General features: G+C 38.7%; 1 protein-coding gene across 3 annotated transcripts in view; it reads left to right on the forward strand.

The window, feature by feature from the left end:
- The first annotated feature begins 6 nt into the window (after positions 1-6).
- Positions 7-25,331, forward strand: part of LOC108766678 (Myosin heavy chain-like) — a 54,644-nt gene continuing 29,319 nt past the window's right edge. Inside the window, exons 1-8 of one of the 3 annotated variants that reach the window (XM_018516104.1) lie at positions 7-81; positions 3,379-4,011; positions 4,772-5,422; positions 6,619-7,086; positions 10,315-10,446; positions 24,392-24,580; positions 24,689-24,865; positions 25,085-25,285. In XM_018516104.1, the coding sequence (XP_018371606.1) occupies positions 3,877-4,011; positions 4,772-5,422; positions 6,619-7,086; positions 10,315-10,446; positions 24,392-24,580; positions 24,689-24,865; positions 25,085-25,285 (1,953 nt within the window). In that variant the 5' untranslated portion in view covers positions 7-81; positions 3,379-3,876. Of the gene's footprint in view, positions 82-3,378; positions 4,012-4,652; positions 4,701-4,771; positions 5,423-6,618; positions 7,087-10,314; positions 10,447-20,653; positions 21,709-24,391; positions 24,581-24,688; positions 24,866-25,084; positions 25,286-25,331 lie in introns of those variants that run through there. The other 2 variants (XM_018516110.1, XM_018516118.1) reach the window with 2 other exon arrangements.

The raw sequence follows: 25,331 nt of genomic DNA on the forward strand, positions 1-25,331 counted from the left end.
GGCCGTCACGGTGCTGGTGTCGCAGCAAACTAGCTCTCGCGCCTCATCTATCAGTTCGTTTGCCAGGCGAAGTCTACCTGGGTACGTTGATCACCGGACCGAGAATTTCATACGATCGTAGAGCGAGCGCGCGTCGTAGTGGCTCGTGCGAATGGCGGGTGTTGTGCAGAGGCGATACCGTTTATGTGACGCGTGTCTCGTGCCGCACGCACCGCACGGCTGATCAGCTCGCTGTCAGTTTACGAAGCCCGCCGCCCGCGTAGGATATATGCGTTAAACCAACGTACGAAGCAGCCACGCTTCCGTTCTCCACCTGGGTTCGATCGATCGTTATGGCCTATCGAACCCCGTAGGTAGGGCGCCTTCGCTGAATAGAACCAGACTAGCTCAAGAAGGCGAGAGCACCGCACGAGGTAGTAAGTGCTAAGCGCAGCGAGGATGCGGCATCGATCGCGAGGCGGTCGAGACATTCCTTAGCGGCTGAAAAGGTTGCATGCTTCAGAAGATTCACCGGTCTTATATACGTAGCCTCTATCAAAAGTTTCTCAGCGAAGCGCCGTTAAGATATATTGGATACTTACGATGATATAGATTATAGTGATATGATTGAGATCTTTTAAATGACCCAAATCTTTTTCTCTTTTCACTTTTGCTAATAAGCAAAGACAGTAAAGCTCTCTTTGCACTTTGCAGCGCGCACTCGGTTTATATATACGCGAATCGGGGCATCGATCGCCGTCGGAATTTTCGGAGCGGTTTGCCGAGGCGACACATCGCGTGCTTCGAAAAATTCGCCGGCTTCAAGTAATCGATCGGCACGCCTGTAGATTCGCCGGCATAGCCCGACGGGATTTTCCGAGCCGCCCTTGAACTGTGAGAAACGCGGAATAAGGTGTGGTGAAAATCGAACGTGTGTCGTTATATATCGCGAATAGCGCAGGTATTGTGAAAGTCACGCGCGAGAATAGAGTATGTACATAATATTATACATTACGTCCTTCATATAGATATTTTTTTCATCACAGATCTGTCATTCACTTCCTCGCAAGCGTGATAGTTCAATGATGTAAGATCAACGTTTGCGTAATGCACTTCCGCGTCGGCCCGATTACATTTAAATTATCTTCTCTCTGACGGTTTATGCACTATGCACGAGAAACTACATGAACGTACAATTAAAATCTCTAGAATGTGGTTTCATTAGCAGCGGTTAATTGTCGCCTTTCTAATTTTCTATACTCCCGTAGAGATCTTTAGGCCGCAGTTCTGGTGACTTCTTAATTGTCTTTCGCGAGACTGTGTAAATAAACGAGTAACGAGGGTGCAAATGATGTGCTAGATCGCTGTAACATTTGGAAAAAATTGCAGCCTCCCATAATTGAATCCCAAATCGAACGGCTGATCGTTTCCTCGTTAAGCTCAATTTTCACGCAATAAAGAACGCGCGTGTCGATAATCGTTGGAGTAATCGGTTCGATAATACACAGCTTCGACAACTTTCTTTATTTCTGCTGACTATGTTGCGGCATCACGCGATGAGAACGCGAGGGGAGCGCATTCGCGCGTTTCGCGCGAGCTCGGTGTACCTCTGGAAAGAAAAAGGATAAAAAACCCTCTTTGCGCTTCGTGGTGAGTCGACCGAACGCGTGCACCGAACAACGGTTGCGTTTATCGTTGCTTCTTTGCCCGTACTAGCTGTCGCTCCGTTTCCGCATACCTCGCGGTATCGAATCATATCCCGGAAGAAATATCCGGCCACGAAGAAGCGTTTCGGTTCACGCCCTTGCGTACGTGCGCACCATATCCGAGCGACCTCCAGTCCAAAATTGATGTTAATCGGAGGAATCAGACGTCGCATTGAAGAGATCCCGGAAGTGTGCCATCTACAAATTCAGTCGCTTTATTCTGTGTGTCGAGCGCGGAAGCGAACGTTGTACCGCGTAATTCCAAGCTCGATCGCGATCGATTAAACTGCACTGGGATTCTGTAACTTTTAACGACAGTGTCGATATTATTATATTATCATAACGTAAATATCATATATGGTAAAAAAAAAGCTACAATATAATGATAGGATCGGATATGGTTGTATTGTCTTTATCAAGTTTTTTTCACTTGTACCATATAATATTTGTACATACAATAATATACAATGATAATATAATAATGTGGTAATACTTTAAGAGTTATACGAGGCATTTCACGTCCAACCGGCACACAACAGAATTTTTTAACTATACAATCTATTCGACTTCCATTTTGAAATTTTCAGGGTTACTTTATAATTAAAGTAGGAATATGATATTTTTACAAAATTTTAAATTGGTGAGTTAATGATGAAAGATATTAATAAAATTTGTAAACAAATGGAAAATGATTTATTTATATAAAAATGATAAAGTAAAAATAACCTATCCATATAAAATTTAAGAGATCTTTGAAATCGATCTCTTGCATTTTTTTGTACGATTAATGGTTTCGACAAAATAATAATCTGAATGTTCGCATAAGTGACGTTTTTTTATGAATTTCTGCAACTTACAAACGTAAATAACTTCACAAAAAGAATCGCAAATTTTTTCGCGAAACACGTGTCTCGTATTTTTATCTGTAGAATGTCAGTAAATTTAAAAAAAATAAATAAAAATGACGATGTTTCAAAGGTGTCCGGCTTGACGTGGAACGCCTCATATACAGAAGTTCCATACTGTAATGACATCCTACACTGAAAAAAGAGTCTGATAATAACTAATAACTACCAAATGTTCGGTTATTATTATCAAAAATAATTTTACTTTTCTAAACATTTACTCTCTAAATCTTTTGAAGTGAAAATTGAGCCAGTCTTGAAAAAAGAGTGAAAATTTTTCACTCTTGGACAAGAGTATCAGATTTTTTAAGAGTAAAATTTCACTCTTGGAGTAACTTTCACTCAAAAGAGTGAAATCTTACTCCAAAAGAATTAAATCCCACTCCTACAATAAAGAATAAAAATCTGCCACTCTCTTTGTTTAAGAGTGAAAGTATTTTCACTCTTTTTTTAAGGCTGATGGCTCAATTTTCAGTCTTTTGGAGTGAGATTTTACTCTAAAATTTTTTTTACTAAAAAATTTAGAGAATAGTAAGTATTATCAAACATATATAATAATATAACTGATCGTTTGATAATAATTGCTAAATATTTAGAAAGATTAAAATTTTTTTTATACTATATGAACCAAACTTTTGAAATTATTATTATTTCGCTCAGCATTTAGTAGCAAACTCTACTCGATGCAGTAAATCTCCGAATCTCAGATCTTTGATCGTCCATTAAGTACGCATTCATTAGCGATACATTTCGCGAGTATGACTAACGATTTTTGGATGAATTTCTAGGGAACGATCTCAAGGGAAATCCGATGAATGCCGCCCCATCGCCGGTCGATAGGGTGCACCGGTGCGCTGTGGGGCGAGCCGGGGCATTGGGAGAACCTTCCTCGGACGAACGACGCGGCCTATTCCGAAACGAATTGTGACAGACAGCCGGTTTTCGAGTCGTCGTGAGTGCCGGGCATCGCGACGGCGGTGACGAAACGATGCGCGCGACTCCGCGTGTCTCGCACGGCCAATAGCGCCGATCACGCGCGAGTCGCGGCAAGAGTTCATTTATTTTGACGGTGCTACGTTATCACGACACGTAACACATATACACACACACCGCAAACATACACACACACACACACACATATATATATATATATGCTACGAGGTGCGAGAAATCAAGACTGTCCGCGATCGTGTCACGTGGGGCTAATCGAGCAATCGAGAAACGAGATATCGTATGTTGTCTCTTTCTCGCGTTCGCGTTCTTGGGACGTTTAGCGAGTGAAGAAGATGTTTAACTTTATGAAGAAGGCCACAGAGAAGGACGATAAGGAGAAGCGGAAGCGCGAAAAGAAGGAACGGAAGGATGTCAAAAAGCGCGATCGCAGCAGCATGTCCGCGGAGGAGCTTCTGCGATTGGACGAGGTAAATGCAAGACCATCGCAGGGGAACTATCATTAAGAAATACTCCTGCTCTGCTGTGACTTTTTTCAATTTTTCTATTATTCTATATTGCTAAACTATAACATATTATTATCTATATTGCTTATCTTAATTGTGAGCTTTGCCAATCGTTAAATTTTTTATATTGAGCATGTGACGAATGCGCGATTGGTTATCATTACGTCCCGTAATGACAAGATGAGTGTACACTGATACCGCTTACGAATCCACGAGTTGGACGAAGTTACCGATATCTTGGTCAGATTACAAATCATATCGGCACAAACAGAGCTATCAATATCACGAAATGATAAAATTTTCCATTGGCTTTCGTTAATTGATATTAATAAACTGTGCATTTAAATAACGTGGGTATATCGGTGATGACAATATGAAGAGCTTAATCGGTAGTAAGAAAATTTTTAAATAGAAATAAAAAGCGTAGAAATGTATTAAAATTTCGTCTTGAAAAGCTTCTTTTCTTTAGATGAGTATCGTTGCCAGCCGGATGTGGTTTCACGCGATACGAAGTGTTGGTCGCATACTCGTTGCACATTAACAAAAAATAAAAAATTGCAAAATTGTTCTGCAACATGAACAACACATCATTATAATCGCATCATTCAAAGAATAAAAGAAATCTCTTGAGAAAATTCATAGGATTCTGTATGGTACATATTTTCAGCACTGCTGATTTGAAAAGGTTCTCAAAAATGTGTCATTCTTTGGCGCTTTGTTACAGGTCCGTAGATCACTGAAAATTCCTGGTCGTCGGAAGGAGAAGGAAAAGTTACCGAGTGGCATCACCGCGGATTACAGTGCGTCGTTTTTCGCACATCTGGACCGCGATCTTTTAGACGCCTCGCAGAACGCAGGTCCAGGTTCGACGATTAGCGCCGGTGTCAGCAGTTGGACCACTAGAACACCCGACGGTTTGATGCAGAGTGACTCGTCGGAGGCATCTCTCACCTCTCTGACGGCGACCACGACTACATCGTCGACGACGACGAGTCACGCCGGCGGTCAGTCCGGCGGCAAGTGTCTACCGCCGTTACCGCCAAAACCGCCCAAGCGAGGAATCCTCAAAGGACCCCGATTGACTGTCAACAGCTGCGCCACGAACGTTCTTTCAGAAGAAAATACGTTGCAGAACGGCACCGAAACTAGTTACCAGGAAGCCAGTAATCTGTTGGTGAGAAACACTCTTCAGAACGAGGTGATTACCTATCAGAATGTACCGACACATCTTAATAGCGTTCTGAACAAGGACGACTGCAGTGAAGAGGAAACGATGTGTCAAACCGCGTGGCACATCGTGCAACAACAGACAATTCAGCAACAATACCACCAACAGCAACAGCAACATCATCAAATCGACGCCAAATTGCTTCAGGTTAGATAACATCCCGCTTTCTCTTCCGCGCATCGGCTGTGGCGAAACCCAATTATTAGGATCATTTCCGAAACGTTTAATGAGATGCCAAGTGATGGTTTGTTTAAAATTTGATACGATGTGATACATCGAAAGAAATTCCCGTGAAACCAACGAGGTTGTCGTCCGCCGCATTAGAGAAATCTTAATAATAATTATCTATTTGTTTTGTAAAATTGTCGAAAATAATTAGTCGAGATTGAGTGGAATAACAAGAACGGTACGCTCATTCGTGCCTGGCGCACAACTTATGTTCCGAAGGAATTCGCGGAAATTCAGAGTAGCTACCGAATTAGAAAATCAAAATAGAGTCATTGGCTGCCGAATTGCGATCATAGAAAAGCAACGAAGTTGTGACGCCGATTGAAAATACGGTCACACAAATTTGGCGCTCAACGAGGGCAAATTATATCTTTTGCAATATTTGTCGTGTGATCGTAGACTATATTTTCCGTTAGTGCATTCGAGCGAGACGAGACGAGAAAATACCGATACCGAGATTTAGTCTCGACAAAAACAAATGATCGATACGATTTTCTCGTCTCAATGGACCGATATTCTCGCTTTTCGAGATTCTCGAATTTTATCGCGAGACATTCAAGAATATCGACCATCTCGTTTCATTTTCGTTTGTAAAAGGCGAAAATGGAAGTAAATTCGCAATTTGCAAATTGTGTACGTCAGACAAATGACGGTGGTAATGTTTATTTCTTATTTCGATATTTCTCCGGTTTTTTCGAAACGAGACCGGGACGAGAAAAACAAATGATATATGATAATCTCGGAAATGATATTTTTAATGGTATGAGAAATTCCGAGACAATATTCGAGATTCTCGTATCGAAATGTATCACTGTTTTCCATAAATATCTTCATAAACAAATTTTTTAATTAAAATTTGGTGTGAATGTAAATAACTTTTATTAATTATTATTTTTATTTAAATTTTGTAATAAATGTGAGACCGATATTTTCATTAACATCTTAATATTTTAATTTAAATAATAAAAGTGTTATATTTCGTAATTCAAGATTTAACTTTGTCTCATATTTCTACATTTTTTAAGATCATGTATAAACATATATCAATAATAAATAATAATAAGCAATAAATTTTTTAACACATAACCTCTATTAGTATTCTCTATTATACTCAGGTTGTTACCAGTGCTAGTCCTTCCGCGGATTCCTTGACAGACACAACAAACTCGAGTTTTGCAACGCCACCGTTCAGTCTATCGCCCGTTGGTGAGTCCCAGGGTTTCTCGAGGTGGCGGTCGTCGGTCTCTTTTGAAGAACAGGGAATCGAACTACAACTCCCAGAGATCGTGCCGCTCGAGTTACCTGAACCTAGGGAACTCACCATCCAGAGGCAACCTCCACCGCGAAATGATTTTGGCTTCTCGCTTCGTCGCGCCGTGATCGTCGAGCGAGCGGCAAACGGCGTCACGCAGATGCGACCAGTGATTTTCGCCGAACCTGGCGCTCTAGTGCAGCACAACAATGACACGGGTCTATTGCCCGGTGACAGACTGATCGAGGTCAATGGGATCAACGTGGATGACAAGTCGCGCGAGGAGATCATCGATCTCATCAAGAGCTCTGCCAGCAGTGTCACTGTAAAGGTAATTCTTATATTAATAATTACAGTGATTTAAAATAAATACTCGCAAGTATTTTTTTTTTAATAATTTTAAAGAAGAAAAAATACGAAATTACTAATACAAATTAATAATTAGAAACATTTCGCATTTCTTTTTTAACATGTATCTCTTTTTCGTGTCTGAAAAAATAATTTTATGAGGTATATTTTTCAAGAGTACATTTTTTTACCTAGATTCTATACATTTTTTTACCTAGATTCTATGTGTACATTATATATGTATATATATAATATATATACACACAATAGTGTTCTCATCAGTTGAATGATGAGAAGTCGGGAAGTCAGAACGTATCTTGAATATTGCGCAAGCGATATACTCTCTCTCCCTTATACTTTTCTCTTCTATAGACTACAAGTACCGGTCATGTCCTTTTGTATTCTGTGAACGAACCTTTCTCTCGTTGAACGCCGGGACAAGCTTATTAGCATAAATCTGATGGTATTTGCTGGAAAGCAGTCTTTAATAATTGAACGCGGCGAGACGTAGCGTTGTAACAATATAGCGCTGTAACGACCTTATGTTAGATTGTCAGTTGTCAATGATTAGCTTATCGCTCGTTTTGTTAACTACTTATCGAGTTCGTCACGATTGACCTTGGGCTCTTTAAAAATATCGTTTAAAAAACAGGTATAAATGTTGTTCACATCGCACAGGAAAATTCGCATCGAACATGGTGAAAGGCATCGTGGAATCTTTAGGTTCTTCAGAGGTCATAGAAAGGGGTCGATCGAGTGTCGTTCCGTAGACCTTTAATACATCGCAACAGCAAAATGTATTGCATTCTAATCAATAAAAACAATAATTGTCACGCAATTTTTTTCCGTTTTGATTTTAAAGAATGTGAGAAAATTAAACGTTTGGCTGAATAAAATATGATTGTTTCTTAGTAATTGTAAAATCGAAAGTTTGTATTTCCGTATTTTTTGTTTGCATAGACAACAGGAGGGTGTATTCAGCAGGAAAAGCAGCTTTGCAACTATTGTAAACTTCTTTAATATAATTGGTCTTATCCTTAGTTTTTTACTAAATCTAAACGTATAAACCAATCATATTAAAGACTTATTACAACAATTGCAAAGCTGCTTTTTCTGCTGAATGCAGCCAATAACTATATATGACGTTAAATAGCAATGTTAGAAAAACTAATATTACTTTCATTGATGCCCAACCGCTCGTCGTATCATGTCGCTATCCTTATTTCAAACGAGAATGAATGTGATCAGCCATGAATGCACAAAAGGTGCGGGCGAACTCTTGGCAGGACAAATGATTGCGGTGCGATGTCGGCCGGTTCATTGCCACTGCTGGCAACGAATATAGCGGGATCGTGAGTCACGGTCCCCGCTAATAAAACTGTACTCGAGACACGAGGGACGGTCGTGTGAAAATAGCAGGCTTACCGAGAATCCGATCTTCTTCCATCGTCACCATCGAGCAAATCGACCACCACGAGCGTGCGGCTCATAAAGAGGGGCCAACTTTGCGGGCCCGGGCTTGGATCTGGAGAACGGATATAAAAGTAAAAAAGGGGTGTAGAGGCGAGAGAAGATGCCCAAGCGTGTCTGACCTTGCCCTGTAGCCATGGAATGCTAAAAATGCCGCCGCGTTCCCGCGGCCAGAAACGAAATGTATAATTCCGTCCGTTGTATTCGTTGCATCGTTCTCCCTTTCACTGCTTCCTCACGCGCGCAGAATGTAATCTCCGGAGTAGATTGAATGGCTAAATTCGGGGATTTCATGCGTCAACGCGCGTCAGAAAACATCCAAGGATCGATGAAACGCGACGCGCGTTTCCGCGTATAACTGCCATCGTGCTGATGTATTTCTTTGAAGAACGATGACGAAACGTTTCTCGGAGAAAATAGAAATATACCTACGATGCGTGCATAGGGAAGCGAATAATATCGTTATGCGTATATATATATGATCGAGTTTATTTATCTAAGAATTAAGGCACTTAAGCACCTCGGAGCGCAATCATTCCAAACATGTAAATATCCGGAAATACCGGGCGCGTAAGAGGAAGAGAAAGGAAATGAGCATAAAAGCGAGGAAGAGAGACGCAGAAGGGGAAAAACCGGATGTAATTCACTCACAAATCGAGCATATTATACGCTATGTACAGGGTGTGTATCAAAATTTGTATATTTTTTACTAGAAATTCTTCCTTTGGGAATTGCATTTATTTTAACACAATTTCAATTTGCGCGGCGGGTATGTTTCTTAACAAATTATGTCTTTTAAAACAGAAAATATCGCGTGTAGCCACCCTGGCGTATCAGAGCGTGAAGATACCTGCTTTAATGCGCAATTCTCATTTATCATCGTGATAACTCCGAGGAACTGAATGGTCGACGATGCAAGCGGGAAATACTGGCAGGGAAGGCTGCATCTACCGGGTGTTGTTGGTCCCCAATGCACATACATATCTATGTGAGGGACCCAGTCCTTGCTCCCTCCTCCCTCCCCCTCCCTCTTCCTCTCTCTCTGTCCCTCTCCCACCCCTCTCGGTCAACATCCTGCTTCCTGTTCTCTCTCTCTGCATTGAGCACGAGAGCACGAGCTTGGCCCCGTGCGCGTAAGTCGTGTGTATGCACGCGTACCCCGTTATACACGTTCGATGAACAATGTGTGTGCATGTAGGGTACGCAGACACGTCGATAACAGGCGGAGCCATCTGTAACGGTGATTAATCGGGATTAGATGAACGACGAAGGATACTGACATGTTTTCTATGTTCGATATTATACTTCCGTTAACATTTTCAGAATTTTGATACAATACGATAGAATCCTGATTTTTCTCAAGAAAGTTTTATATACATTTTTTGACACATAAAAGAAATCCTTAGAGCAATAGACATCAACTTTGCGTTTTTCTTATGTAATAATTAATATCTCTTTTTTTATTTCAACCGTAACATCTTTCTAAAGTCGATAAAAGTTCGACGCTACTTTTCAAAAAATTTTATATAATAAAATTTTAACACATAATAATCCAGGCACGTGAAAAATTTCCATCCACATCTTTTTGAAATATTAGTCGCTTCATTTATCGCATGGATATTCATGACGTGATTATTCGTAAACGAACATAAATGAATTTTACCGCAATTGTCGGCACGCTCAAGGGCATGCTCGCGTGATGCATATGCATTAAAATATTAACGTGTCGATTTCGTTGCAGGTGCAGCCAGTCGCTGAGCTATCGGAATTATCGAGACGCGGCTGTGACGGACGTCAAGTCGAATTGGCACCTGCAAATATTCGCAGCGGCACGCTTCGCCGGTCCGGCAGTTTGCGGTTTCATCAAAATATAGTAAGCTTGTTGCCATTTCCCGTTGATTTAACATTTAACGTTTAGAGCTTGTCATATAGTCGATATATAAGTCAAGTTTGTCGAGAAAACTTTGCTAAAGGAATAAGTGGAGAAATTTACGACATTTCTTAAACTTTTAACAATCGTCAAAGTTAAATTATTCATTGCATCTTCAGCTTCCTATTCATATTTTTTTATAACTTTATAGTTTGAATAATTTCTATGATACATCATGTGTGGAAAGAGACCCAAAGAGTAAAGAGAGCATAAGTAATGAGATAAAACGCAATCGACTTAGCGGAGGGTACGCGGAGAAATATAAGGATGACGCACAAAGAGGGCACAAAATTGCAGCGGAATGCGACAGAGCTGCAGCGAGGAAAGAGGAAGACAATAGTGGAGAGACGCTCACTTTCCACCCACATTCCCTAGAGCGGCGTAGTGGCATAGCAATCGCATAACGGTACATCTTTACTGACTGCCTCGTACCGTAATACCTCGTTTCCGCCGAACTTCGAGCTATAATCTAAACTACGGGCGCAGCCCGTTACATGAAAATGCCAGCTTTTCACGGTGCATGGCTTGGACACATTTTTAAGAGCCAGAGTGTATCGTGCAAATTAAAAAGAAAGCCTAAAAAAATATAAATACTATTCAAAAAGAAAGAATTATCTTTTACGAGCAAATTTCCCGAATGCGATGAACAATTGGCATTTTATTGCGAAAGCTGAAAGAACTGCAGTTATTATAAATGAGGCAACAATTACGTAGATCACAATGAGAAGCATTAAAACGAGATACACGTTGATCCGGGATTGACGCTGATATTGTAAGCAAAAATGAACATTTGTGTCACCATTATTCCCGCACATGTTGGACGTCCTCATTCATTCCGCGGCTTCACTGGTAGTCGAGCTTGCAGGCTTTCGAGAAGCTGCCTTCATTAAATTAAATTGTCACGCGACGTAATACGCATTCCTACTCGTTATCGCAACGAGATCGAAGCGCCGTTGCAAATGAACACGCCAAGAATGAGCGGCATCGCATCCGCATTTCTGCAGAATTCATCGATAAACGTGAAACGCAAATTGCATTATATATATGTCAAAACATTAACTATATTTTCGCACGATACTAATGGGATGATATAACAGGATTCGTTATTAAAGCCCTCGGCGACAGTTTGATGATATTCTATTTTAATGTGATCTCAAAATAGAATGTGAAGAAATATCTATATGTATATCTGTCAAGTGGTAAATACTCTCATAAATCTTACGGTAAACGTAAATTAGTTTACTTTCGTATATAGGGAACTCTGTAATTGTCATCATATTAATTCAGTTGTTTAAGCTTTTCTGTTGATCTCGCAATAGAAAATCAGATCTCACCAGTCTCACTTACAGTAATACAAATATAATTGCAAAATAACGCAATTGTCTTGGGAAATAAAATGGACACGGTAATCGTGAACACGGCGTCGTTGCTAGCTGCTCAATTTGCACACAAGTCGGATACGAGCAACGACGTGTCGTAATTGGCAATTAGTTCTAACAAAGTGCGACTTATGTTGATGTTAAAATGCACAGCGGAACGAGTACGATATTTACTGACGGTCGATAAAGCCGACTGTATAGCGGCATAGTAAAGAACGTGCTGCCGACATGCCGTTGTGGAGAACAGCAATATCTTTCCTACTTTTTAATAAGATTACCCTTCTCAAAACTTTCTTGCGTATACAGCGAATAAAAATTTTTCTCCCATTGAACGTTCTTTAAAAATCCACACACCGTTTAATCTGAAGAAATAGATTACTTGACTTATATTAAATTACAAGGAAAGATTAAAAAAATACACTTTAAAAAAAATTTTCATAGAAAACTTTAATTAAAAAATTAAATTTGAAGATTGAACATATGTTCAGAGAAAGAAGAAGCATTTTTTATAGTACATTGAGAAAAATGTATTAAAGTTTAATAAATATTTGTTTGAATAATATTAAATAAATAATTATTAAAAATGTAAACATATATTTATCCGGATACCAAAATTATTAATTTGACTTAACTATAATCTTTTTATTTACTTTTATTTGTTTACTATAAGTAAATGTTAAATTAATACTATTCAAACAAATATTTATTAAAATTTATTACATTTTTTCAGTGACAATTGTATAAATCACATATGTAGAATTAGGGATGTATCGAATCATAAAATTATTGGATATCGGATATCCGGGAAGGCAATTTTTCGAGTCGGATATCCGATATTTTCTAGATATCCGACCGAATTCCGGGACAATGTCTAAAAAAAAAGCTGAATAAAAAAAGAAAAAAAAGGGCAAAAAGGAAAAGCGATTGTAAGGGAAAAATAGTGATAATAATTATGATTTTAATGTTATCATCCGAGTTTGATTATCAATAGAGATGATAACTGTAGAAAAAAAATTGTAATTTTGCAGCAATATATAAGATATTATAGCATTATGAGTATGCACACTTATTTATAGAACATTTATATAATAAAAATCAACAACTTAATGATATAAAAATTTCAATCGGATATATTTCCGGATATTAATGACATCTGACTATCCAGTCAGATAGTAAAAAAAGTGCCGGATACTTTTTGAATATCCCTTATATAAAATATATAATTGAATATTCTTTTATAATTATTGCAATAAAAGCTGAAAGATTACGTTTGGAATGTATATTACCATGTACATTAATTTTACATATAAAATTTGTATAGTTGTCATCTATACAGTTATTATACTACTGTGTCCTTTTCTCTGAATATAAAACTTTCTAAACATTTCGTCATTTCGGTATCGCGAGCTTTATTTCCTACATCAACGAAGGAACAGTCGCACGTGGATATTATAAATCTGAAAGTCAACCAATAAAAAATTGTGATCATATTAATCACAGAACTGGCGAATGCCGCTAAACTCAGATCTGTACACAGCTGCAAAATACGAAGTCGGTAGTTGCTTGGGGTGGTACACGATTTGCAACGTCCTCGTGTAGCTCTCCGCTCTCTCACGGTGCGACATGACGGTTCGCTCGCTCGCTCACTCGCCCATTTTGCCTCAACGTATCAGCTACGTAAATGTCAAATTACGTAATTAGAATTGCATGTTACGCGCTACGTAGTGAGTAATTACGCCGTTACCGCCGCAGCACTATTATTACGCCCGCGAGGAAGGTACTGGGTATATACGCGTGATAACATCGCCGATCGCCGGGGGATCCCCGCCGCGCCGCGGCCGGTCGTTCGTCGCGCGATATGTAGGCCAATAATCATATCTCCGCCGTATGTAAGAACGCGAGCAGGGTTTCCTTTTCCATCTGGAAAATCGCACCATTAAATCCGCCGTAATCATTAACGACGTATGCCGCAAATTCATTATTTCTTTAAATCGATGCAAATGTTGTTACTGACAAGAAATATTTTCTTAAGAAAGGGTGCGATAATACGTGACACTAAAAGCGATGCACCTACGGTTGCAGTCTTGCAATGACGTCAGTTTATTGCCTATAAATATCGGACGTTTGAAAAAAAAGTAGGTTGCCCACGCGAGCGGAGGGCCAGGCGAGTTTAACGGCCTCTCGCGTTGTACGCATCTATGGCTTTGCAAGCTATTGCTGGCATACCGTTGGTGAAACACGTACTACACTTCGGCAGCGAAAATAACGAAATTTTTTTATCCTTCGTTTAACCTCGGATGAACATAATATAATTCGCGACCCGAATTTTAATTCGAAGAATAATATTACAGAGGCATCTCCAAATTTAATGAATTTGAGATATGAATACGCTATCAGTTTAACTCGTAAAATCCAAATGGCGCGAATCGCTTAAATTTTCATCGGCATCGTGTTATTTCGCAAAAATGAATAGGCCACTCAAGCGCTGCGAATAAATTTGCATGTAATTGCGATCGGTAGGCAAAAGGCGAAGTCGGTCGCTGCATTCGCGGCGCGGCTTGGCGCGGCGCGGCGCGGCACGACGGGGCGTAATTTGTATTTTATGCACGTAATCGTGGTGGCTTGGGAGTCCACGTACGTAGGTACGTACGTATACGTGCACCCGCCCTCTTATCTGCCCACGTTGATGCGAGACGGCGTTAACGCGTTATACCCCAGCCGTCAGCGGCTCGTAGCGAGAGGCATCTTGATTGCGATAGGCGAGAGATGCCGCGATTGCCGCGCACATTACGCTCCGGCTGATTCTTAGCGCCTCTCTGACACTGCCTCTCTGCCTTCTGTCGCATTACCTCCTTGTGGATACCGTACACTTCCCGATTTTCTCGATCTTTTACTCCGCCGAGGAGTTAATTCTCTTTGTTGACGTTAGCATCGATGCGACTATTTTTGTTTCTTAAATGAAATTCGCTTTTTAAAAATTGCGGATAATTACATTTTAACATGGGGTTCTTTTTGTGTAATAATGTACACTAAAAATGGTATTTTTCATTTCTTATTATTTCACCTCTTGTTAACTCTTTTCTGTATTTTATGTATACATCATTATACATACAGATATATATACTTTTATATTTATTCATACAGATATACTTTTTATGTTTATTCATACAGATATAGTTATTCATGTAAAACTCGTGTATTGTAGAGCCAAGTTTGAATTTGACAACACATGCCCGTATTCATAGTCAGGTCTTACATTTAAGGCTTCCTTAAATTTATCTTCAGATACTCTACAAATTATTTCATTGACTACTGAGCATCTAAAGATAAATTTAAGGAAGCCTTAAAGTACAAGGTCTGACTATGAGTAATAGTTTTGTTGTAAGTTTTTTAGAAATCAATAAACAATGTTAGGATGATGCCTAGAAAATAGAGTAATCATATCGCAAATGTATGGATTCTATCGAACGAGTCGCTCAAGCTTATTTTAAATCGGATTAAGATGGTTTACACGCATGCATGTAAGCATGTTACTCGCACGGCTCCAACGCGCTGTTATAGATTTACGAGTCGCGTCTGCTATGACCGTACCAGTCAATCCGGTCTGTCCGTCAATCCGTGAGTCATCGAACGTTATTCTTTTGCTCGCAGATCAAAAACAACATTCAGTTTTGATTCAAATGTTAATTTAGGATCGTCATTGTCATGTTTCTTCTGATCGCCTAAAAGCGACTACCAATAACAACCATTTCGTACAAAAAATGTATTTTTTTCATGTTCTGATCTTCCTCGTATATTTTAAAATTTTCGTGACTTTTTCTCTCTCTTCTTCGCATCGAATTGGATACCTTTCTTAAATCTACCACTTATAACTTCACCGGTCGCAACCACGCCTACGCCAATCGCTACAACGCAAGATGCAAGGTCGGTTTAGCAATTCGCGCAGCATGAGCGACTAAAAGACTCGTTTTCCATTTCATTAATTTTTTTCTCCCTCTCTCAAGAATCTGGTGCGGCCTCGAACGACCTTTCCTCGTGGATTCTATCGATATTTTCGATAGGTTCTTATCGAGATATGTACTGTAGTTATTTTTGTAAATTCTTAAATGCAAAATACCAGTTAAATTTATGGCTACATTTACATTTACCTTCGTGACGTATAAAATGATAGATTTCATTATTATTTTTTTCAAGACAGTAATGTGAATCTTGGGAGCACAATCGGACAGTGACATGTGCTGAAGATAACGGCTATTGAAATCCAATTGTTCATTGAATGCGGCGCGTCAAGTCGAGTTTGCCTTGTTTGTCGCATATGTTATGCACTCGCGCGGTCCGCATCGAGGGATCACCGGCCGTTTCGACCTACACTTTAATTCCAGTTGTTCCACCTATCTCCTCGTCGTCCCGTTCTCCACTAAGCGCAGCATAAAAAATGTGCATAGCGCGAGTCGCTGCACGGAACAATGTTACCGTGAAGCGCGCGGTCACACATCGTGCACCGTGAGAAACGCCGCTCGGATCAGGAGCTATACTCTTGGCAGGAAATTTCTTAACTATGCAGAAGGTTTGCACTAACGAGCGTTGATCGACGGATACGTATGTCGCAATGAAAAAAAAGCAATTATGATATTAATGATCGATAATTGAGGACGATAATTATAATGTGTGTTAAGCGAAGCATTTATACCAGATATACTACGTCATTCTTCGTGTTACTAGTTTTAATCTTTCCGATTATATCGACAATTTCCATACACACATACTAGTAAATCGCACTGTTACGACTGTTTGCTTCTAATTTTTTTTTTACGATTTACATGGAAAAAGATATGGAATAAGATTGGATTAATATCATTTTTTCCGTGTATATCGATACTAATAAAAAAACTAAGAAGCAAATGGCTCCAAACAGTGCTGTTAATACAACAGCATTAACGATAGCAATTATAGACAGTCTAATTTTGTTAATTTAATTACACAGTATTAATGAAATAAATACGTCATGCTTTTGTTGTAATAAAATGTTATTTGTTTCATTAATACTATAATCATTGAATTAACAAAATTACTTTCAATTAAGCTGCAGTTGGCTAATGTTTAATACTTTTTTTTCGTATATCACTAATGTTTAATACTTTTTTTCCATTAAACGGCGCTAAGTTATTACACAACAATCTCGAGTCAACCCAAATCGTTCTTCCATTTTGCAGATCTGCTCTTGTTTTAATAAAATGTTATTTGTTTCATACTGTAATTGAATTAATAAGATTATTTTCAATAACTTCTATTGACTAATATTAATAGATCTTTTTTACCTATACCGTCCAACTGAATCGTGTTAAACCAATACAAAGCCATGACGCTCTCGAATTAGTCCAAATCATTCTTTCATTTTGGAGATCTGGGCCTCTATTCTGTAACTCTTAACGCAAGTTTCGTTATCGTTATAACGTCGTTGCGCAGCTTTTTTATCATGGTAAAAAAGCTGCGCAACGACGCTATAACGATAACAAAACTTGCGTTAAGAGTTACAGAATAGCCCTGCTGGCCTTAGGGGTGTATGCGTGCGCGTAGTATGTAAATTTTTTTTTATCTACTTCTAATTCATCGATCTGACGCGTCCCACGCGCCGTAGACAAAATGTAACAGAGAAATTGTCGTGTAGCAATCCACCCACGACGATCGATTCAGGACGTTCCTCGTCTCCGCAATGAATACGCACCATTTGTCGAACAATGACAACGATGCGTCATCGGTCTGGCATAATTTAAAACCTAGAATAGCGTGTTTAGAAAACTAATTGCCTCTTTCCTCACAATCGATCAAACACTACACGTCCTTGAATGGTATTATCTCGTCCAAGTGGCTCTTATTCTGCAAATTTCAACTGATATGAGGAAAGAAGAGCTAAAAGAGAGTTGTTTTTATCATTTATTTCATTATAGTCGATATGGCATCTGCGTATACTTTGGATATTACCGATACGCGAAGCGAATTATCGTACATCGAGAAATTCTGCGGTCGTTTCTTGCGACCAATATGACCATGGCGGTGATACTCGGATCGCAAAGAGCTAAACACCGGCTGCACCGTTATATTACGTCTCTCTGTACTGGCGCATGTTTGTGGCAATGTCCGCCCGTCGGGTAACTCGCTTTGGTTGGACGCAATCTCGCATGTTACGAGTTTCTTAAAATAGCAGCTCAGTGCTCCCTCGAAACTTCACGAATGTGCTTCTCGCTCGGCAGCACGTGCGAGTCGTCGCTTCGACGTATTGCACGTGACTAATCCGTGGATGTTTTCCTCGGACTTTGAAAGATCATGATTTTCTTTCCGCCACACTTATAACCATGTGCAAAATTAAAACGTCACAATGTCGTAATTCCATCTGATAGCTGCGAGATGTAAAACAAATTTAAAAAACATTACTTTAAATACGAAGCGCCACTACGGTCTGAATGTTAAGATGTTGAACTATTATATGTATTCATACACGGAAAAAAAATTTTACTTGTTTCAAGAAAAAATTACTCGCTTCAAGAAAATAATTTTCTCAAATAGTCCCTAGCAGGCATTTGATTAATTTATGAAACAATTTTCTCGTTACTAGTAAATATTTTTAGTAACTAAGAAATTGCTTTTTGAAATAAAAATTATATTTTATAAAAAGTAATCAATGTACGATTTCTAATACTCATGTCATAAACTTTAGAAAAATGTTCTCTTATTAACAACAATCAGATTCAAGTAATGACATTTATTAGATTTAATAAAACAATTTTCTACTGACAAGTAATTGTGTTTTTATTAGAATAAAATATTTTCTGTATTAATAAATTATTTGCTTCAGGATAATATTTTATTGGAACAAAAAACAAATTTATTGTGTCAAGTAATTAATTCTTTCAATCAATAAATTACAGTTCAAGAAAATGTGTTTATTTGAAATAAGTAAATTTTTTTTCCGTGTATTAAATGAATTAATTCCAGAAATTATAATTGCGTGCCGATATGGTTGTCGAACTTTCAATATGCAATCAATCTGAAATATTAATAATCCCCCCAAATTTTCCAAATTTAATCTTAGAAAACTGTAATAAACTTATTGCGAAAAATATTGCCTTGGCCGGGAGTCGAACCCGGATCTCTTGCATTTCGTGCGAGCGTCCTAAGCCTTTAGACCACCGAGACCTTAGCAATATTCTCGCAATAACATCACGTATAGAGAGTTACACATTTTAGGCGAAATTTAAAAAAGCTGGAGAGTATAATATATATATTCTAGCAGAACATATCTTTAGAAAAAACAATAAGGCGAAATACAGAGTATGAAACTACTTAAAAAAACTCATTATATGCTAGTTTTCGTTTTAAGAAGGAAGACTAGACTGTGAGAGTTCCTTAAATAAGACATTTCCCGTGCTTGCCTAGAACTCCCTTCTGAAGAAAGCTATATATAAACACTTCTATACTACTCCCGGCATTTCCTTCGCGTCTCGTTCGAAGCTTTCAAAAACGCGGGAGCTTTGCACAGTAAACGGCAACTACATATATTTGAAGCGGACGATCAAGTCGAGTATTTCTTAGAAATGATTCTTGGTTGCACTTACGTTACGCTTCCGTAGGTTGAGTTCCGTGGCCTCTAAGAGGAAGCTTGCCATTTAACTTCAGACAATGAACGCATCTATGTCATTAGCTTCAAACTATATATGTAGATAAAATGAGTGAACATATTAAAACATTTTAATTTTGAATAATGGTTTAAATGCAAAATTGTGATTTGTTTCTTAAGTATTTTATGTTGGAAGTAAAGAATTATATGACTGAGTCTTGTCTTTTACTGGTAAAATATATGTTCAAAATAACATTACGTTGCGAAAAAAGATGTCGAATTATTTCGCCTGGATCTCCGAATTTGCGCTAATTGCATCTTGATTCGCAATCACCGTGAAATCGGATCGGCCTACTAGCCGACTGTTTGCCGTCTGTACAAGTCGCGGAGGAAGGACGTTGGAGTAACCAAAGCCGAACGATAGAGGGACTGAGAGGGGACATCTGAGCGACAGAAGCGGGAGACGAGGACGAAGGAACGTGGAGAGCGAGCCGAGCGGGAGAATTACGTTTCGTGATGGAGAGAAAGAACTCCCGGGCGGCTCTCGTGGGCACACGGCACACGCCTCTCTCGTTCTCCTCGGTTCTCCTCAACGAGAGGACCTGTCTCTGTCTGGGAGCACCAGCGTTGCTTCAGTCGACACTCGGGAGACCCCCGTGATGCTCCTCGTGATCGAGTCCTGCCCTCGTGACCGTCGTAGCAGTCTCGCGTCATGAAAGGATCTCCTGGAGAAAGCCGCGTTTTAGTTTTCGCGGATGTGAGTCGTTGGTTGAAACGCTTTAAAACGGAAACTGAGAGAAACGTGTCAGAAAATTGATCAATTTGCGTCATGACGTTCACATCTTCATGGATTTAATACATCTCGATCGAGTTTGATGATCAGCGGTACTGCTCGAGAATAGATTTTAAAGATATGTCATATATATTGCGAATATATAGTGGGAACTAAGTGATTGATATTTTCTATTGCATGTCGTGACTTCAAGAAAAATGTGGAATTAATGGGATGATAGGATTAATGATTCACTAATAGTGAATACCAATCAAGATAGCCAAGGCAAGACACATACATATAGTATAACGAAGTTTCATGATTATCAAACATTTTACATTAAAGACATAATCTCACATTATCGCGCTAAGTGATGAAGAAATTTTCAACTTTCGACTGTTAATTAAGAATTCTATAGATGTGAATTCTCAAGCAAACTTAGGAAAGTCCGCTGCGTAAGAGGAACCCCGTCGGGATTAGTGATAATTGCGTTGAGAAACTGACAACGTGAAACCTGCTTCTCTTGACGAAGAGAGATCAAGAAGATGCCGCGCAGCAGGGATGAGATCGATAATATGTCGCTCGATGCACATCATCTTCTTCACAGATCTTGTAGAGGCAAAGCTCATGCTAGTGGAATAGCTAAACAAAACAATCGTCAAGGCTTTCCCTCGCAAAAGATCCCAAAGTCACCGGCGCAGGATTTTTCGAAGCAGCACGAATTCAGCAATGGTGTCGTCCTCGACAGAAAACATAGCAGAAATAGTACGAGCTCGTGGGAGTGCAGTGACAGCGACAGCATGCACTCCTCCGAAATTGGACAAAACGGTTGTCCGGAGAATCGACTGATCAACTCAAATCGCGTCCTCGAACGAACGTCAAGTGTCAAATCCAATGCCAAAGAAAAAATCAAAGGATCTCATGGGAGCTATCAATTCTCGCCGTCTCTACGAGCAACCAAAAGCTTCAAGAAGGAGAGCTGGGCGGAGACTTTGCGCGTAGGATGCATGGACGACAGGATCAAGAGAATGGAAAAAGGCTGGGATGACAGTAATGTCATCAGGACGCCAAAGGAACGCAAGTGGCATAGGATCACAGCGGAAATAGAGCAGAAGATACCGAGCATGGATAATGGGATCCGGATGTTTAGTTTCAAGAGTAGCTGGGCCAATAACTCGAAGAAAGTATCGAAGAGGAGTCGACCAGGTCACCAAAGATGCGCGAAACCAATTCAAGACATTATCGAATGGGAGGAGTTGTTTGAGATGGCTCTGGCTAGGAAGATAAGACGAAAAATACGAGAGAACGGAAAAGTAGAGTCAAGCATAATGAAGAATGTGAAACGTGGCGGAGAAAGTGATCGCGCGAAGGACGAAGGAGAGTGTATGAAGCGCCTCGAGGTCCTTTTGGAAAATAAGGTGATGCCGCAAACGAACGAGGTATGTTTTGCCAAAAATTTGAAGAAAATCGAAAGTTTCTCCAAGCTGCTGAATTCATTGGCTTGAACCAATGGAAAATAATTTTGTCAATGAAACGATTGAGAAAATGTCGATAATTCTTACGAAATAAAAGATTTCGAAATAATACAAAATACAAGGAACGATTTATCTTTCTTCTATTAATTTATCTTAGAAATGCCGTTATTCTTTACCGAACTATCAATTTCGATAAAATAAATTGAGATATACTGATGTGTAATTTCACGATTAGAGCATAAAGCTTCATCTTCAACATGATATGTGCCTTTAGAGAATCCAGGAAATTTCTGGCAAATTGTCATCGCGTGAGAGCGCGTGAAGAAACTCGTTTAAAGGGCAAACTCGTAATATTCAAACAATCTCCTCATTTAGGCCTTTGAAAGAGCGGCGTTTACCGCGTATTCGTGAAACAATGGCGCGTTGTGCGCTACCAAAGAGCCCCGAGACCTGATATAGTAATGTATGTATCAGGAAACTCGCTGTTCTGTCTTCCTTACCTGGTGGAACCATACGAGTCACCGTTTTGCAATTGCTCGATGCGGAAATCAATACGCGAGAACTCGCAGCTGCACCGATGACGGTGATTCACAGGTTTAAAGAGAATAGAGCCGCGCGACACACTTAACTTTTGTTCACGTAAACCTAATAAACACTAATAAACCATTTAAACGATTACATAACTTCAATTAACATCTTATAACTATAATTAATCAATAATATAAAGAATATGCTGATAACATTCATCAATATTAACAATAAGACCGTTTGTATAATCCTATCGTCAATATTGCCAATGAGGGCGTTTGTTCTTATTTCAAGAGTATTGCTTCGATATGAAATAACAAATTGAAGACGCTTATTTGTCTATGCCTTTGGCATAATAGTCATTTCATTCTGAAGAAGAACACAAGGACACATGAAAATGAGGGAAGATAGAAATAGAAAGGATCGAGTGAATGCCATTTGGATGTTAATAAGTAGTCGTAGTTAATGGTACGCAAGTCTGTAGTCGTAATACGCAGTCACGCAATAAGACGTTTCATAACGATTCATCGCGTCTGACCGCCGCCGGTAGCGAAATCGTCGAGGACGTCGCCGATTCCACTTTATCGTGTAGGTGTGCACTATCCTCGCTAGGCCGCTCTTAGTAAATTACCAGTGGGAAACTTCGATAAAGCTAAAGGCTACGGGATCATTTCGCGCCGTGGAAAAAAAAGGGCGAGGGGCTCGCGTGACTGCGAAAGCAAATGAAAAGAAAAACGTAAATAATTTGAAAAAAAATGTAGCCAATTTTCTATTTAATTAACGTAATCTTTTGAATCTTATCTGAATAAAATACAATCAAGAATTGAAGAAAGGTATCATATTAAATTTTAGCTTTTAATTACATTTTTTTTTAATGTAAGGGAAGATCGCCGATATCGACATATCACATTGTTTTTAGACAATATTTCTTAAACAAAAGGTAAAAATAAAACTTTAAATACATACAAACTAAAAAGTGTCTTCTATCAGATAATATAAGCAGTTTTTATAATACTGTTTGTAATTTTGCAATAATTAATTTTTTTTATAAGCAGAAATGAACGTCTGACAAAATGGGCTTCAAAATTGATACAGTGAGCAGTAATACCACATATTCCTATTCTTTTTCTTTTACAAAAATTATCTGTATAAAATATCTACAAATGAATGTATATAAGATTTTCCAGAATCTTTTTACTTCGATATAAAACATTTTTGTTGAATTATGTGCGTATTTATTTTATGCTGTTCTGCAAGATGCAAATATGTAACGCGATAGTTTTTCAAGGGCTTTTCCATATATGTACCATTGCCTTCAGCTCCGATAGAGTTATTTGACACTATAAAGCAACATTACAAAGATTAAGTTAGCTCATGATTTGTTTTAGTCAAGTGTGCCGGTTTACGCTGCACCCCGATTTTATATTTAAAACAGTATTATGAAAAAACTAAGAAAGAAAATATAACTCATTTAGGAAAGTCAAGGTTTATATTTTTAATATTAAGAATTGCGCTAATTGATAACCAGCGTTGACTTATAACTCCTATTGCCTGTAATATATGTTTTATGGTTTTTCTTAATTGTTTTAATTAAAGGAGTCTATAAAAACTTATTAGGTTTTTGTTAATTTGTAATTTATCATTTAGGAAACTACAAGTATTTAAAATGACGTAATATTATTAATAATATAGTCGTTATTATTTAAATTACGTAATTTACGAAAAAGAAAATCGTAAGAATTTTATTTTTGCATTCATACAATTTGTGTTTAACTGATTTCATATAGAAACAAGCCATAAATATATGAATTATGCTTTTACACTTTTTTAATTAACCAAACAGATCATGTTTTTATTAGTATTAATAAAGTGTAATAGTTAGTTTCTGAGAAATAAGGGGATGTCGCTTTAAGAGACCTATGTCAATATCAGCGACTTTTCTGCGATTTATTGAATCGAAATCGTATATTAAAAAGAATTAAATTTTTCAAAAAATCTTTTTCTTTTCTTTAAGGCAGATCTCAATATAACAAATATTCTTATATTCTTTTTTTAGAAAATAAATATAGATGATTCACGCATACTGATATGTCATGTGCTTCTTTTTGATGTTGCACAGGCGCGATCGGAAGAGCATTTGGCGCAAGAACAAGCATGGTTAACTTCTGAGAGAATTTGGTTATTGCATCGTGGAGGTTTTACTCCGGCCTCAAAATGCGGTTCCACCGATCCCGACACAGGAAAACTAAGGATCCGATTGACTATCTCCGGAGAGGAATTGCTCGTGGACGAAGAAGATGTAGAGAAGGTATTATGGTTACTTCACCCAAATAATTAATTTTTAATTATGCACTTATTAATCAATCAAACACTAAACGTTATTATTATAATTTATTCATTGTTTACATCTGTTTAGGCTAATCCACCTCAGTTCGATAAAGCTGAGGAACTCTCCCAGCTGCGATTTCTGAATGAATCATCCGTTCTCCACACGTTGCGGCAACGTTATGCTAGTAACTTGATACACACGTACGCAGGAGACAGCATGATCGTTATCAATCCAGTCGCGCCCTTGGCGATTTATTCTGAAAAGGTAAGGTCGCTTTGGAAGTTTACTTAACTTATACCACAATTTTTCAATGTAACAATTTGATAAAATTGTAACATTATTGTCGACTTGTGCTTTACAAAAGGAATTAATTAAAAAAATTTGCATCAATCTATGTATTATTAAATTTCGTATTTATCATATTTTCACGTTTAAGATTCTTATCTCTAAAATTAAAATTCTTTCCACTCCTTCTTGCTGTAGGTCGCGCATATGTTCCGAGGTTGCAAAAGCGAAGATATGCCGCCGCATATTTATGCCATAGCGCAGTCAGCTTACAGAGGAATGCTGGCAACACGCAGGGACCATTCTCTGGTTTTTCTCGGGCGTAGTGGAGCGGGGAAAACAACGAACTTTAAACACGCCCTTCATTATCTCGTGCTGGCCGCTGGTACGGTTAACAAGGCGAGTAAAAAGAAGGAAATGCAACATTAGCACTTTTCGTACGGAT

Source organism: Trachymyrmex cornetzi, unplaced genomic scaffold (assembly GCF_001594075.2).
Source record: "Trachymyrmex cornetzi isolate Tcor2-1 unplaced genomic scaffold, Tcor1.1 scaffold1190, whole genome shotgun sequence".
In the NCBI taxonomy this organism is placed as follows: Eukaryota; Metazoa; Arthropoda; class Insecta; order Hymenoptera; family Formicidae; genus Trachymyrmex; species Trachymyrmex cornetzi.